Source organism: Dermacentor silvarum, chromosome 2, assembly GCF_013339745.2.
Source record: "Dermacentor silvarum isolate Dsil-2018 chromosome 2, BIME_Dsil_1.4, whole genome shotgun sequence".
Lineage (NCBI taxonomy): Eukaryota > Metazoa > Arthropoda > Arachnida > Ixodida > Ixodidae > Dermacentor > Dermacentor silvarum.
The window spans coordinates 244,857,088-244,872,588 of NC_051155.1; the positions used below are offsets into that span (position 1 = coordinate 244,857,088).

General features: G+C 45.5%; 1 protein-coding gene across 4 annotated transcripts in view; it reads right to left on the bottom strand.

Annotated features, from left to right (window-relative positions):
- LOC119443022 (transport and Golgi organization protein 2 homolog) overlaps positions 1-14,919 on the bottom strand; it is a 59,188-nt gene extending 44,269 nt beyond the window's left edge. For all 4 annotated transcript variants that reach the window (XM_049662539.1, XM_049662540.1, XM_049662538.1 and 1 more), the window contains exon 1: positions 14,563-14,919. In XM_049662539.1, the coding sequence (XP_049518496.1) occupies positions 14,563-14,704 (142 nt within the window). In that variant the 5' untranslated portion in view covers positions 14,705-14,919. The remainder of the gene's footprint in view (positions 1-14,562) is intronic.
- Positions 14,920-15,501: the final 582 nt, after the last annotated feature.

Genomic DNA, 15,501 nt, shown 5'->3' on the forward strand with positions numbered 1-15,501 from the left:
TTTCGTTTGTGTGCCTTCCATACGAGCTCACTAATTGCCAACGAGAATGGCAAGCTGTGGCGCATTACGGCAAATGTCTTTAGTGTCCACAGAAACATGTATCTCTCTCTTCTTCTTCTTCTTCTCTTTGCATTCGGGAGCATCGGTGTTAATTTGGATGTCTTGAACAATATCAAAGGATCCCATGTCTCCTGTATTCCAATATCAGGGACGGTTTTACGAGTTCACGCTTAATTCCGAGCACTAAAGGCTAGAAGGTCCGGCTCCTCGTCTACCTGCTGCTGTATTTGCCTGACCGTTCTGGCCTCTCCGAAATCAATTGACGTTACCAGCCATCTGAGCCAGCAGGAACAGAAGAATCAGCATTCCCTACTGCGCTACCACAGTCGCGTGTGTAACGTCCATTACGTCCGTACCCTAAACACCGCCGTACCCGTAGAAGCCACCATCTCAGGGCCCCCAAACTCAATTTCCCTCTCGTCATCTCTTTGTACGGGTGATCACACGAGGAGGACAGGAAAACACCGCCTTGCGACGGTTATTATGTAACGCAATCCAAGCGGCGCGACCTTGCACCACTGCGTGGTCGCTTGTCCAACAGCTCCCGGCCACGTGCGCGTTCGACAGTGGCTGCCGAGGGTGAGCGCCGTCAGGAGCAAGGATTTGGGAAAGCAAGTTTATTTCAAGCCGGCTGTGCAATCCGGGGTGGCTTCTTTTACGTGCTTGCAGTATTTGGAGCGCGAAACCAACGGGCGGTGCGACTGGCTCTTTCGATTCTGTTTCATATATCTACGTGTCCCCCCAGAAAAGGTCATTGTTTGTTTATACGTATTTAATCGTTACATGTAAAGTCAACGCCCAGGAAGTATCTTCGAGTAAGCAAGTTCTTCCCTTAGTGAACATATTGGAACTGCCGCAATCGAACTGCCGCGCGGCCCACTGCTTGTCCAAGCAACTGAGGCTAATTAAGAAACATGCTGATTAAGCTGTCAAACTACGAATCAGTGTGTACACAAACACCATCATTATTTTGCACGCTTCAAAGTCGGCGAGACACGAAAAGTGTCGGTCTTATGCATATCGCTGAAGTCTGCAGAATCACGAACGTTTTCTTTACACCACGAATGGCGCTGCCGATCACAATTCGGATCGTAAATTTCGATGAAAGTACACGGGCTGCTCAGAGACTTCCACTCACATCCGTGCCGTTACAGTTGTTGTGCGGTGTGGTGTATGTAAGTGTTTCACTTGCCCGATCAGAATATCAGGCTCTTCTGATCGTGAATATATGGCGAAACCAACTTCAAAGCAACTTAACTTTCACGCCCCTCTGGTCACGTGCGAGCTCGTTCATGGGAAATTGTACAGAGCGGCCGACCACTGGCTTCTCAAACTGTGGGTCGCCATACGCTGCAAACTAACTTGTAGTCACGAAACAACGCTCTACTTTTCTTTAAACTTGTTCTATTGGAAGCTCAGTCTCGAACCCGCCGTTGCGAACGTTGAATATGCATGGAATCTGCAGTGTCATGCGAGGACGTTGTTCTAGCTTCGCCCAATATTAAAAATGTATTTTAACAAAGACAGGGAATGGAACTCACTTTATTCATTTGGAAAAGGCACTCTTGCAGGCGCTTTCCTGAACTATGTATTTTTTTCGCAATGTATGCTAGTGAATCCGGTTCGACATGACCATAATAAGTACGCAAATAAATTTGAACTTCAATTCTGTGTGCTGTTGGTAATGAGAAACTGAAAAGCGGGGTGCATCGCGAGCACACAGGCAGGGTGAGGAGAGGTTGCAGCGCGGCATATAACTTTCTCGCTTTCTTTCTTTCTTTCTTTCTTTCTTTCTTTCTTTCTTTCTTTCTTTCTTTCTTTCTTCTCGCTTTCTTTCTCGCTTTCTTTCTTTCTTTCTTTCTTTCTTTCTTTCTTTCTTTCTTTCTTTCTTTCTCTGTCTGTCTGTCTGTCTGTTTTTCTTTCTTTCTTTTAAGAAAGCGAGTTACAGGTGTAGCAATAGGCAGCCGATAGCCACGTCAATACACAAAGCACTGCTTATCAATATGACATGGTGCGAGATGCGTTGAATTTGCAAGAGTTCACGGAGAAATGCTGAACAATGATAAAAGTCAAGCTTGATAAAAAGCAGTTCCTGCCATTCAAGAACTATTTCCTGCACACGCATGCGTGCTGACAACACGCAACACATTCGGGGCTCAAACAAGATAAGCGTAGTTGTGCGGTGCAGCCTATGTTTGTGCTCCTATCTGGCAGCAGCGCCCGCCCCAACCGCCGGCATCCAATCACTGGGCGCTTTGTACTCACTTTGAACGATGCGTCGAGTGCGCGTTTCTTGCTAGGCGCTCTTTATATTTCAAATCGCCTTGTCACTGACGGATGATTTGATGCCTGTCCAGGAAGTCGCTTGTAAAAGGGAGCCTAAGTAAGTTGTTCTTTTATTTATTTTTCCAGTTTTGACATAGCTATACAGAACACCCGCCGTGGTGGCGTAGTGGCTTTGGCGTTGCTATAAGCTCGACTGCGCGGGATTGAGTCGAAACACCCGTGCACCGTGCATTGGGTGTGCGCGTTAAAGAATCCCCGGTAGTCAAAATTAATCCGGAGTCCCCCCCTACGGTGTGCCTCATAATCATATGGTAGCTTTGACACGTAAAACTTCCCAATTTTTTTTAGCTATCTAGAACGAGGTGTTTGAATTTTTCCTGGTACGCACTGAACCTGTCTCTCGCGAACAATTTTTTGATGGCGTTGCCTGTTTGGACGCTATGACAAAAGCAATATATATATATATATATATATATATATATATCGCTCATTCTGCACACTACTTCGCATTTCAATTTGTGTAATATTACTTTTCTGAAGCTGGCATCCGGCGAGAGGGAGTGCTTTTCACTTCGATCTACGTATAGTCGAGGATAATGACTCGTCAGGATGTCGAGACGTGCCTTTTTGAGGCAACCCTCTTAGAAGCATTTCCTTTTCAATCTTGTCTTAACATAAACATACTGAGGGAATTACTTTTTTGTAATATCATCACCTTTTCTACTTGTTCATTTGGGACTCTTTTCTCATTTTGATTTCTTTCATTCTGAACTTTAGCTATTGCGTCATTAAGTGTTTTTCGTGAAAAAAAAGAAAGGAAAGAAGCAAAGCCCATGGACACAAATAAATTCGTTCGTTACTGAATGAATACCGGATGTTCTTGGAGACAGTACATGGCTCACTTGTGTGACAGGCTCCCTTTGTCCCTCCTGGGTCGTTTTGTCCAGCGCGAGTCTGTGTGCATGGCAAACTTTTTCTCGTGCGTTGTTTGAACGTAAAACACGTACACGTATTAACGCAACGACAGTAAACAATGGACTCCCGCTTGCACCCGCGGCTTTGTCTGAGAAATTCCTTCCCCGTCTTTATTGGTGCATGCATCATTGTTGCACACACTAAACCGCCAACTACCGCGTCGCCCCCACATTGACCACAACGGAGCGCCGTCGTCACTTTCGATCAACAATGTGCTGACCAGAACTTAAGAAAAAGGCGCAGTGGTAGCCATATCTGGACTATTACTGAGCACAGTACTGCTCATACTTGTTCGCATAGTATTGATTTTGTCTCCCCATTTTTACTATCCCGGTAGTCATTTACCGCTGGTTTCGTATGCTTATTTTACAGAGGTGCTGGTTTATTATTAGAGAGTTCTAACCGCGCCGTACTAGCACAGAAGATCGCACCTTGCCGTATGGTCATAACCTGCCTAGCTCCTGCGGCACCCGGTCTTTCCTTCCTCTCTTTCTCGTTTTATTGCGATAGCAATTATATGGACACTTCAACCGGATTTCTGCCGTCGGCGTCGCCGTCGCCGTCGGCGTCGCCGTGAGGTTCCGTATAGATAAAATCTTCGCCGCGCGCCGTATGCCCCAGAGGCAGCGTGCGGGGACGCGCGCTATCACGGAGAGCGAACGCACTCAATCTCCCACGCGCAAGCAAGAAAGCGGAAAGCCAGCGCCGGAGGGAGCAGGGGGGGGGGGGGGGGCACTTCTCTGCCAACAACCGCGCTCGTCGCTCGTCCGCACAGTCTCTTATCTCTCCCACGCGCAAGCAAGGAAGCGGGAAGCCAGCGCCGGAAAGAGCGGGGGGGGGGGGGGGGGGGGGGGCGCACTTCTACGCTGCCAACAACCGCGCTCGTCGTTCGTTCGACCGCACCGTCTCTTATCTCCACACGGCTCTGACCTTTATGCGCATTCGCCGCTCAGTTTCCGTTGCAGCGATAGACCGCGCGTACCTTCGCCCCCTGCTGCGGCGTATATATCCGCTCGCTGCCAGCGTTTTGAGAGTCGTTGGCTGCAGTCATTCAGTGTGATCTATTCATGTTTGTTTGTGCGCGCTCACACCACGCTTCTTCAATCAGTTAGTAATAGTCGGGCCACATTTTCCAACGCACGCTACACATGCAATGCTGCCCGGGTCGGCAGTGCAGCGCTACAGGTGTGTCCCTTCGCACGCGCTGCCCACGGGAAGCGCTTCTCATCAACACCACCGTTTCACACGCGCCTTCTCGTGGTCATCGAGTCTCCCTTCATGTCGGTCTACTTACGCCGCAGCACACCTGCTTACTTAATCAGCTCATGTTTACTACAATTCATATTGCTACCAAAGCCGCTCACCTTACTTCGTATGACATTGCTGTGTTGCTATCGCATTCATCGCTTCGCCCTTAGGGCGAAACTGTGACATTTTTTTATATTCCCCTTTTCCCGTCCCCCAGCATCTGGGTAGCCAACCAGACGCATTTCTGGTTAACATCCCTGCCTTCTCCCTTTCTTTCCTCCTCTTCCTTCCTTACTTCACGGGAGGATCAACCGTACACGGGCTGGTTCGATTTCGCGGTCTAGTATGTTGTGGCTAAATCTCCTTATTGTATCATGGATCGTATGTAGCATGCATGCCAACCACTTCACGACCGTAACGCTACCCTCATCACTCACATTTCTTCACCAACCTGCAAGTGGTGTTGTCTGTAGTCAGCATATATAGTTCCACTGCTGGCCAGCCTTATTCTTATTGATGACTTGCACATAGTCAATTTAGTTTCGAGTGCACGCGTGTGGAGATTACGTTCAGTTCACGCTATGTTTTGTACTTCCAAGTTTAGTGTTTAGTTCCGGGTAACGAAGAAAAAGAAGATTGCTTCGTGGTGCAGCTGGTTAAACGTCTATTTATCGAAGTCCCTGGGTTTTCTACCAGCAGAGTTGCCTTTTTTTATATTGTTCGGAAACATTTATTTTATTGTTGGCACGACGACATCGTTATTGTCATTATCGGTGACCTACTACACGAACGGCCTACGGAGACGCACGAATGCACCAGTAACAACATTGCTGCAAAAGTTACGTTACTTTGATTGGTTACTATTGCGATCTGAGAGAGGAACGCTGAAACGTACCTTCGAAAGGCTCTGAAGGTGAGATATTTAACTCTTACTGCAGACAGCCTTCACAACAGGAAAGGTATAAGCGTTGTTCCCTGAAGAAAATATAAACGCGGAATGAAACCATCGCGTTTAATTTGTAAATTAATGTCTTGATGTGGAGAAACCATCGAGCACCTGCTGGGAACATGTCTTGAACACGATGTCCAGTGTACCTTTCTACAAACCACGTTTCGACTGGAATCCAGAAAATTTTTAGAGAATAAAATGCTTTTCAGAAAATAAAAAGAAAGAAAACAAAAAAGGGACCGTGGCTACAACCATCGCCAGCGCAAGAAGCTGTTCGTGCATTACTGCAGTTATTGAAGCGTACCTGCCAGAGTGATTGCGTGTTGTGTTGTTGTGCATCTTCTTGCGTGTAAGCAGTTAATTATTATTATTATTATTATTATTATTATTATTATTATTATTATTATTATTATTATTATTATTATTATTATTATTATTATTATTATTATTATTATTATTATTATTATTATTATTATACATACTGCAGCCCAATTGGGCTATCGCAGGAGTGGGAGTGTACATTAGATACAACATCAAAACATTCGTCTGCACAACTCAACTTCAACACCTTGAAAATCAGCATTGTTACAAAATCAAACATACAACAAGTAACATAAACACAGCATGAATCAACCTAGGTGATATAAAAATTCCTCTAAAGGTAACGACCTAGTTTCACCTGGCACTAAGTTCCATTTTTCAATCGTACGAGGAAAGAAACTGTACTTAAATAAGTTAGTACACGGTTGAAATGGTGCAAGGTTGAGTTTGTGGCAATTCCTTGTAGGTTTCAATTTAGCAGGAGACAGATAGTTGTTCGTTAATGAGTAGCGTGGGGTGTTAATGAGAATATGCAACAATTTAAGACATTCACGATCGCGCCGCTCGGACAGAGGTTGTAGACCTAGTTCAACAAGGTGAGATGAGGGTGAGAAGTTCCAGTCATAACGGCGGTATATGAAACGGATTGCTTTCTTTTGAACTGATTCGAGAGTGTTAATGTCAGATACCTTATAAGGGTTCCAGATGGGGCAGCCATATTCGAGAATGGGTCGGGTGAGCGATTTATATGTTAGCAGCTTTGTTCCACGTGGAGCTTTTCGCAATGTGCGATTTAAATAGCCTATTTTCTTTGATGCTTTATTGCATATGTATTCAATATGCCTTGACCACGACATGTTAGGTGTGAAGATGAGGCCAAGGTACTTATATTAGGACACCCGTGCTAGGCAAGAGCCATTAAACGAATAATTAAACAAAGAAATAGAGGTGCGCTTACTGAAGGATAAAGTGACTGTTTTTAAAAAGTTTATATTAATTTGCCATTTGTCGCACCACCTGCAAAATTGGGCAAATGAATCGTTAAGTGATATGTGATCAGCATTCGTATTAATTACGTTATAAAGCACGCAGTCGTCAGCATAAAGGCGTATTTTTGCGGATACACAGTTTGGCAAATCATTTATATACAATAAGAACAAAAGTGGCCCCAGGACTGAGCCCTGGGGAACTCCGGATGACACACTTACTATAGACGAGTTTGAGGAATTAAACGAGACATACTGGGAACGGTTATGTAAAAAGCTAGCAATCCAGTCAACTAAGGATGAGTTATTAAGGACGAGCGCGAAGTTTATGGAGAAGTTTTGAATATGTAACAGAGTCGAATGCCTTGGAAAAATCTATGAAAATGGCATCAATTTGATTTCCACTGTCGAGAGCGTGTGAAATGTCATGCGAAAGTTCTACGAGCTGAGTTATAGTACTAATTCCGCGACGAAAACCATGCTGGGCATCACTCAAAATTTTGTTATTTTCACGAAACTCCATAATATGCTTAAAGATTATATGTTCAAGAAGTTCACATGATTGAGACGTTAATGAGATCGGACGATAGTTTAATGGTGACTGTTTGTTGCCGGATTTATGCATTGGAAGAATGTTTGCCAATTTCCAAGCCAAAGGAACTGTCGAGGTAGATAAAGACTTTTGAAAAATTACAGTCATGAATGAATTCAGGTATGCCGAAGTTATCAGTTGTGAATACTGATTGAAAATATTCGTTGAATGCGGTGGCGATAATTAAAGGGTCACAGTCTCCCTCTTCTCTTCCTTCTATTTCCTTTACCGTTACCCGCAGTGTACAGGGCAGCAAACCGGACATTCGTCAGGCTGATCGCCGTACTTATCTCTCGTGTTGCTTTAATTTACATGCTGTTCGAGGATTGGCATCGAGCGTGGTGAGCAGCGGGTCGTGATCAACATACTCCAAGAACGAATCTAAGATGATGCAGTTTCTCTTATTTACAGACACTGAGACAACTGCTTTGTTCGAGAGGCGTCGCAGCACTGATTTGCTCTCACAGGCTGCAAAAGATCAGAGCTGCATCAAATCTATGTTCTAAAATTGCTCTGCTCCACCACAGTGCACGTATTCTTGCTATGTGGCAGAGCCAAGTTCACGTTTGTGGATCTTCACCACTCTGTGATGCCACTGCACCGCGGAACTCTTGTGTGGTGCTCGCTACGTGCTCGCTGCGTCTTCAGAACAGCAGAATCGAGGCGGCTGCTCATTTTCTTCGCGAGAGCCCCAAAAATAGAAAATTACTTCAGCACTAGAAGACTTGGTTGGGTGTAGGCGCGGGTGGGGTGGAAGGGTTGAAAATGCACCCCTGTCCCCTTTCGTTCAACACTGTGTGTACAACTGTAAGGACCAACATAAATTATGAGTTCCCGCACGGACTTGACGTATAGGGAAGGTGGCCTGCGACACATATTTCAGAGGAAAGCCGCTTTTCCGAGGCAGGTCCTTCAGGGTCACAGTGCCATTACAGAGACGTCTAGTAGCGGGCCAGAGCGTAGTAGCTCAAGCCGACCTCTATGCTTTTCCTATAATAAATTCTATCTCTTACAGAGATGCGTGGCGTGTTTTTTTGCTTCTGGTATTGATGGAAAGAGGCCGTCGCAAAACGGTTTGATCGCGCTGTTGCTGCAGCTCTCCGATGAAATATAATAAACTTTTCTTTTCTTTTTCTTTTTTTGCAGGGAGGTTGCTCAATCTCGCCTCATACAACAGAGCCAGCGACCCCGAGACAATAAAAATATCTCAAATCGCCTCTTCAAAATCGTTTCCGAAACACAAATGACACGCGCACTGAGCGATTTTCGGCGCGTTAAAATCAAGTACCTTCGTGGAGCTTCCGTTAAAACAATGCGGTCTGCAATTTCTTTTTGATGAAAACAAGCACGGCAACTGCTCCAAAGACGAGCACCGGACCATGAACGAAAACGGAAAGGCGCTGTTGGGCGCGGGTGCCGCTGCGCGACGCCTGTTCGGTCGTCGCGTGACTGAAGGTCGCTACGCTCACGGCAGCGGCGACGCGACGCTCCTCTTCGAAACAGTGCGCGCAGCTAGTCCCAGTGATTGGTGTCGGATGAGATTGCTTTCTTCGCCTCTAGGAGGCCTTTCTTTTTTAAACAAAAATCTTACTGCTATTCATAGCAGCAGTGAGCCTAATTTTGGATCCTCGTGGCAAGGTAATACGTAAATGACACTTGGGCACAGCTCAATATACACGGGAGAAAACTACCCGCTCCTTCCCACTTGAAAGAAAGAAAGAAAGAAAAAGAAAAAGAAAGAAAGAAAGAAAGAAAGAAAGAAAGAAAGAAGAAAGAAAGAGAAAGAGAGAGAGAGAGAAAGAAAGAGAAAGAAAGAGAAAGAAAGAACGAAAAAAGAAGAAAGAAAGAAAAGACGAAAGAAAGAAAGAACGAAAGAAAGAAAGAACGAACGAAAGAAAGAACGAAAGAACGAAAGAACGAAAGAAAGAACGAAAGAACGAAAGAACGAAAGAACGAACGAAAGAACGAACGAAAGAACGAACGAAAGAAGAACGAAAGAACGAACGAAAGAACGAACGAAAGAACGAAAGAACGAACGAACGAACGAAAGAACGAACGAACGAACGAACGAAAGAACGAACGAACGAAAGAACGAACGAACGAAAGAACGAACGAACGAAAGAACGAACGAACGAAAGAACGAAAGAACGAAAGAACGAACGAACGAAAGAACGAACGAACGAGAACGCATTTTGAACGTGTATTCGCAAAAGGAACGAACGAAGAACGAACGAACGAAAGAACGAACGAACGAAAGAACGAACGAACGAAAGAACGAAAGAACGAAAGAACGAACGAACGAAAGAACGAACGAACGAAAGAACGAACGAACGAAAGAACGAACGAACGAAAGAACGAACGAACGAAAGAACGAACGAACGAACGAAAGAAAGAAAGAACGAACGAACGAAAGAAAGAACGAACGAAAGAAAGAAAGAACGAACGAACGAAAGAACGAACGAACGAAAGAACGAACGAACGAAAGAACGAAAGAAAGAAAGCAAGCGAATTCCGCGTGATTGGCACGCTCGCAGGCTTCTTTCACGCTCGGAAAAACACATTTATGTAGGACGTACTGAGCAACAGAAAGCTGTATCGGGAGTTTTTCACATTTGCTCTACAACTTTATATATATCATTTCATATCGTTCATCATTTGCAATATGTGTTATCTCGTCTCTTGTCTGGATTGGGTCGTCGCCAAACGAGAATAAGGAATGTAATCCACACATGCGCAGCTACGGAGATCAGCTGCCGGGACATCGCAAGTGGCTGTTCGGGAACTGGCGCCCCCGCCAGTACCAGAGTCTACGCTTGCGATTTTACTTCCCCTGTACCACCCTCTGATTCCATTTTCGCGATGTACTTAAAGACAAAAGAAAATGACCTTTTGCTTGCTATAGGTCGTTCAGGCATATGCGTGTACCGGAATTTATCACGCTTGCTCTCGGCTCCTGATATACCTTTGGAAAACACTGAAGACATTTATGCTGACTCGAGTGTCTCTAACTAGTACTCATCAGCAAAACGTCATATGAGGCACCGCGGTGGGTGACCACTTGAATCACTTGACCATATAGCTCTTACGGTACATAACCAACGATATACCGACCGCGCGCAAGCAACAGTTCATCGCCATTGAGCGGGAAACAACACACACAGCACATGCATCCGGCGCAGTGGTTCAATAGCTGTGGCGTTCTACTGCTAAAAATGAGGTTGTGGTTTCAATTCCCTACCTCAGCAGCCGCATTCTGATGGAGGCAAAATAATGCAAAAACGTTATTGCACTGTATTGGGCGCACGTTAAGGAAGCCCAGCGGGCCGAACTTAATCATGAACCTCCGTCACGATGTCTGTAATATCCCTTGTGTTAATTTTGAGCGTTAAAATCAATCAATCAATCAATCAATCAATCAATCAATCAACCAGTGCAAGTTCGCCCAGTGCAGCGGCAGAGCTCGCTCTTCCTGCTCCCTGTCCTTCTCTATGTAGTCGTTAAATTGCAGCAGTAAACTTGTAGCAAGGAAATGAAGTGCTGGAAATAACTCGACATAACCCTCACCACTCACTGCTCCAGTAGCATGTAAGCGATTTTTCTGTCGTGTTTTCGAGAGACGTCTTCGTAAAACTCCTAGAAGAGGTAAAGGTAGTCATAACTTGGTAGCCGCTAAAAAGAAAAAAGTAGATAGAAAAAGAGAAAGCTGAATGTAAGTTGGAGTAGTAACGCTTGCGGGATTACGTTGTGCAATAGAAATCAGGCCTTGTTGCTCTAAAGAACGTCGCTGCGTAATGCGCACGTCGTGTAGCGTGGGGTACCATCGAAAGATGCTACGCGGTGTTCGCCACGAGGAATGTCGTTCCCATTGTTCCGAGCCTTTTTCCTAGACAGGCAGGCACCGAATGGGTCGAGATGTGCTTTTCGAGTCGCGCATTTCCTCGCGCGGCCCGCTTATCTCCGCATCACTTGGCTGACAGCCCGGCTGTCGACGGCGGCAGCGCAGGCACAGACCCGCCTCCTTTGTATAGAGTTAGTGTTGGGAACGGCTAGAGCATGTACGCACTCGAGTCATGCCACTGATGTCCGGTATACAAGCGTCCAGTTCTGCAGAAAAGAGCGAATGGGGAAAAGCAGAAAGTCAGAGGGAGCCTCCTGTGAAGAAATTCAGGATTTAAATAATTCTAGTTCGCTGGAATGGGAGCACACGTGAATGTGGAGAGTGTCGAGAAAAGACAAAGTTCCGAAAGACTATAATCGAGGGACGGCCAAGGTCGGCGACTATAATAGCCAAGATTTGGGGAAAATGAGCTGAGATTGTTTGGTCACTCGGTGAGAAAAAACGAAAATAACGTAGGCACGAAAGGATGGTGGTGCATGAAGTGACGGTAAGAGGTGACAGTGCACAAGTGAGGGTTCGTTAGAGCAGACATACTAAAGGAAGGAACGGTAAGTGATATGACGAAGGGAGAACATACAAAATAGAGACGCCTGAAGAAGTGATATAATAATAGAGAAACAAAGTGGGTAAGAAATTTAGCCTTGCAAAAGGAGTGAGCCAGCAGCAACTGGATTAAGTCTATAGAGATGGTGGAAGTGAAAATCTTAACGGAAGGCCGAGGAAAGTTCGCATTCTGAACAACGACGGACACTAACAGCTTCGGTGTTCTGAGATGGTGAAGCGTCACAGTGCAACCAATGCATTAAAGACATTGGTATGTGCCTCGACAAAGTAGCACAGATGCGTAATTGTACGTAGACTTACGCATTTAACGATACACTAAGCAAGACATGAGCACATAATGTATTATGTGGGTTACACATACTGCAGTCACGCTTACACTTACCTTGGCCGATTGCCTTTAACCTGACCTGCTAGTGCATATCCTGTATAGCAGAACATTCCTGTCACGACACTGTATTTTTTTTATTTCTTTAATATACGTTGCTTCAAGCAAACTGCTTGTGTGCAGGTGATGTGCATTCGCTCTGTGAGATTCTCTTCACTCCCTCTTTACCGATATTTATCCAAGCCCAAGGAGTCGGAATATGCCATTGAACCAGTATTTCTGATCGCAATAAGGCAAATGCGTAAAAACAGGAAAAACGCGTTAAGGCAGCGCATTGTTCACGGTTCTTTGTTTTCTGTTCGCTTGGCGAGTTTCCGCGCACAGCCATCGCGGAGCGTCGTATTCACCAATATTTTATAGTTGCACGTATACATACAGAAACAGGAGAACTAACTGAAAAGTAAATGAGCCGAGATTATCTTCGCGTTTTACAAAGAGACAACTTCGCGACGTGTTCTTGATGAACGCCACTGCGCTCTTCATTATCTAAACAAAAAAGTAGGATCTCCCAGGTGGCATTCAATTATCAGAATGGCTCCAGAATGGATAGGATGGTGATTAATCCAGAACCGTATGACGATTAAACATCAACTCAGCCAACTTTCCACATTACTGGATAGGAAAGTTCGCCAAGGCGTACACTGTGTATGAAAAGCGTTCAAGATGCTTCACCTGAACTTACTCAGAACAACCGGCTTATGAGAGCTGGAGTTCAATTTTTAAAAACAATGCCCTAAATGTAATTGGAGTCAGTTAAAATATAAGGGGACCGATAAGGGGGACTAAATGTTTAACCCAGACTCATAACATAAGCTGCGCGATCAAAGCTTGCTACCTCTCTTACCCTGAGGCGATAGACTAGAAATGAAACGGATACAACACTCAATGTTCTTATATTGTTTCGTAGAATTTATCCCTATGACTGTGCCAGTAATCAGTTTTCATGGTGCACGTAGTGTTATGTTATTTGTGTTGCTGCCTTACAAAATAGTGTGACCAATTGTATTGTGATTGCCTTTATTTTATTTGTTTCTCTCATTTATTTTAGTTGATAGATGTATGAGCCTTTTATCACAAGTACATTTTATTTGCATGGATCCATAACTAGCCACTGGCTAAGGATGCAAACATTATTGTCTGTATAATGTGTATATGTATATTAAAGAATTGTTTTCTTTAAATAAAAAAGAAAAAAAAGGAGTGCCAGCGCCGTGGTCTCTACATGCCTGTTACCAAAGGCTAGGCTATGTAGTGTGGCTAAGTCCTAGTGTTACATAAGCTGTTGCACGAACCTTTCAAAGCATGCCGTTAGAGAGCGCGGCAATGCTCTCGGACCGCAAAATCGGGCTTTCACACTTCTTTTTAGTCCCCCTGTATATCACCATCGTTGTTACAAGTTGCTGGAGGTGGTTGCTCAGTGGTTATGGTGTTAGGCTGCTGAGCACGAGTCCCGGCCTCGGCGGCCGCATTTCCCTGGGGCGCAATGCAGAAAACACCAGTGTACTTAGATTTAGGTTCACGTTAAAGAACCCCTGGCGGTTGAAATTAATCCGGAGTCCCCCACTACGGCATGCCTCATAATCAGATGGTGGTTTTGGCACGTAAAACCCCACGATTTAATTTTAACAAGTTGCTGGAGGCACTGTCACAAACTGAATACAAACCTCGTCTTTCTGGCAGAACTCCCTTCTTCTGGTTTGAGGAATAACTTCTTAGAGAGCTGCCGTCGCTTCTCTTACTGTCCGCTATCTTTTGGGTATCTTGTCCCCTCCGGGAGTGCGTAATTATCCATGAACTCGGTTTGCTGTTTCTAAAACATGTACTGTCTAAAAGGAAGCTGTCGGTTGCCGGCAGCCGAAGAAACTACGATACGTGCCTCCTTGACAGAATGAATGACGGTAAAGCGGATGGGGACAAAGGCAGAGATGGTGCACTGGGAACGTGGTTTTTCTGCGTGCGTTTTCGTCCCTGTACTTCGCTTCTCTTTGTTCCATTTTGCCGGAATTCGCTGCGTCTTCAGCGTGATAATTTCTTTTTTTATTTGAACAGAGTCAATCAGGAGCAGACGGGTATCATAGAGTTCCTACGGGTGTTTCTGAAACAACTGATTCGCGTGCTTCGAACTTCATGCTTGCTTCGATAAAATTTGAGAGCACATGCACAGGAATGTGTATGAACTAAACGCTGTCCGACTTGAGTTACGGGTCATGTTGCTCGATCAACAAACTAAGTGCAGTGGAAGTAATATCATCACTATGACAAGCAAGGAGAGATCAAAAATGAACAGTTCCCACTCACGTCCGACGATCTGCGGGTTGTTCTCCCATATGTGGACGCCGCTGGTGGGCCTGCCGAAAAACTCGTCCCGAACACTGGCTAACACGAGCAGGTATTCGTCCGGCTTCGGATGCGGATTCACGAAAAGGTACAGTAGGCACATGGTCGTCGTCGTGGCCAGCGATCAGTCAGTCGAGCGACGTCCAAGTCAGCACAGATAGCAAACAAAGAAAATAGAGGAAAGGATGGAGGGTGAAGAGATTTGGGGACGAACCGGGCCTACGTGCTTTCGGATGTCTTCTTATTCGAACGCCGTGAGGACTTGCTCGACAGAGACGAATACCGGACACACTTTCGGTTTCGAGACGGGCGCGTTTCCTCTCGCCGAACGACTCCTCCTCGGCTCGCGCGCGCCTGCCATATTTGAAGCAGGCAACGAGTCGTGACGTCAGCGCGCGAACCGACCAATCGCGCGTCGGCGCGCTCAGTTTGTTCTGGCGAACGGGAGACTGCCCTTGAGATGAAGAGTCGATCCAAGCGACGCGCTCTCGCGCGTCCGGAGGCGAGACGGATATTTTGTTTGCACGGTGTTCATCGTCGTGCTCGTGTCTGCGACGCGTGCGAAATGTCTACGAAATCGCTTTTCAAGGTTGGAAGTGAAGGGTGCCACTTCTACTGTGGGACACAAGACAAACGATTACGCCTGAGTGGTGACTTTGACATTGTTTGCACTGTACGGGTGCTCCAGCCTCCGGCGGAAGCGGTCGCCCTTTTTTAAATCTTGTCGTTGCGTAGGTTCACTTCTGAGAAAAAAAAAAAAAAGGACAGCACGATAGAAGAGAAAACTGCTGTGTCTGGCCGTGTTGCTGCACCAGCGGTTTGACTATTGGCAAACGGCTGAAGCAATAATGGTGACAGTAGGTTGGGGGTTTCTCAAAAATACGAGAAAGTTTTAACCTA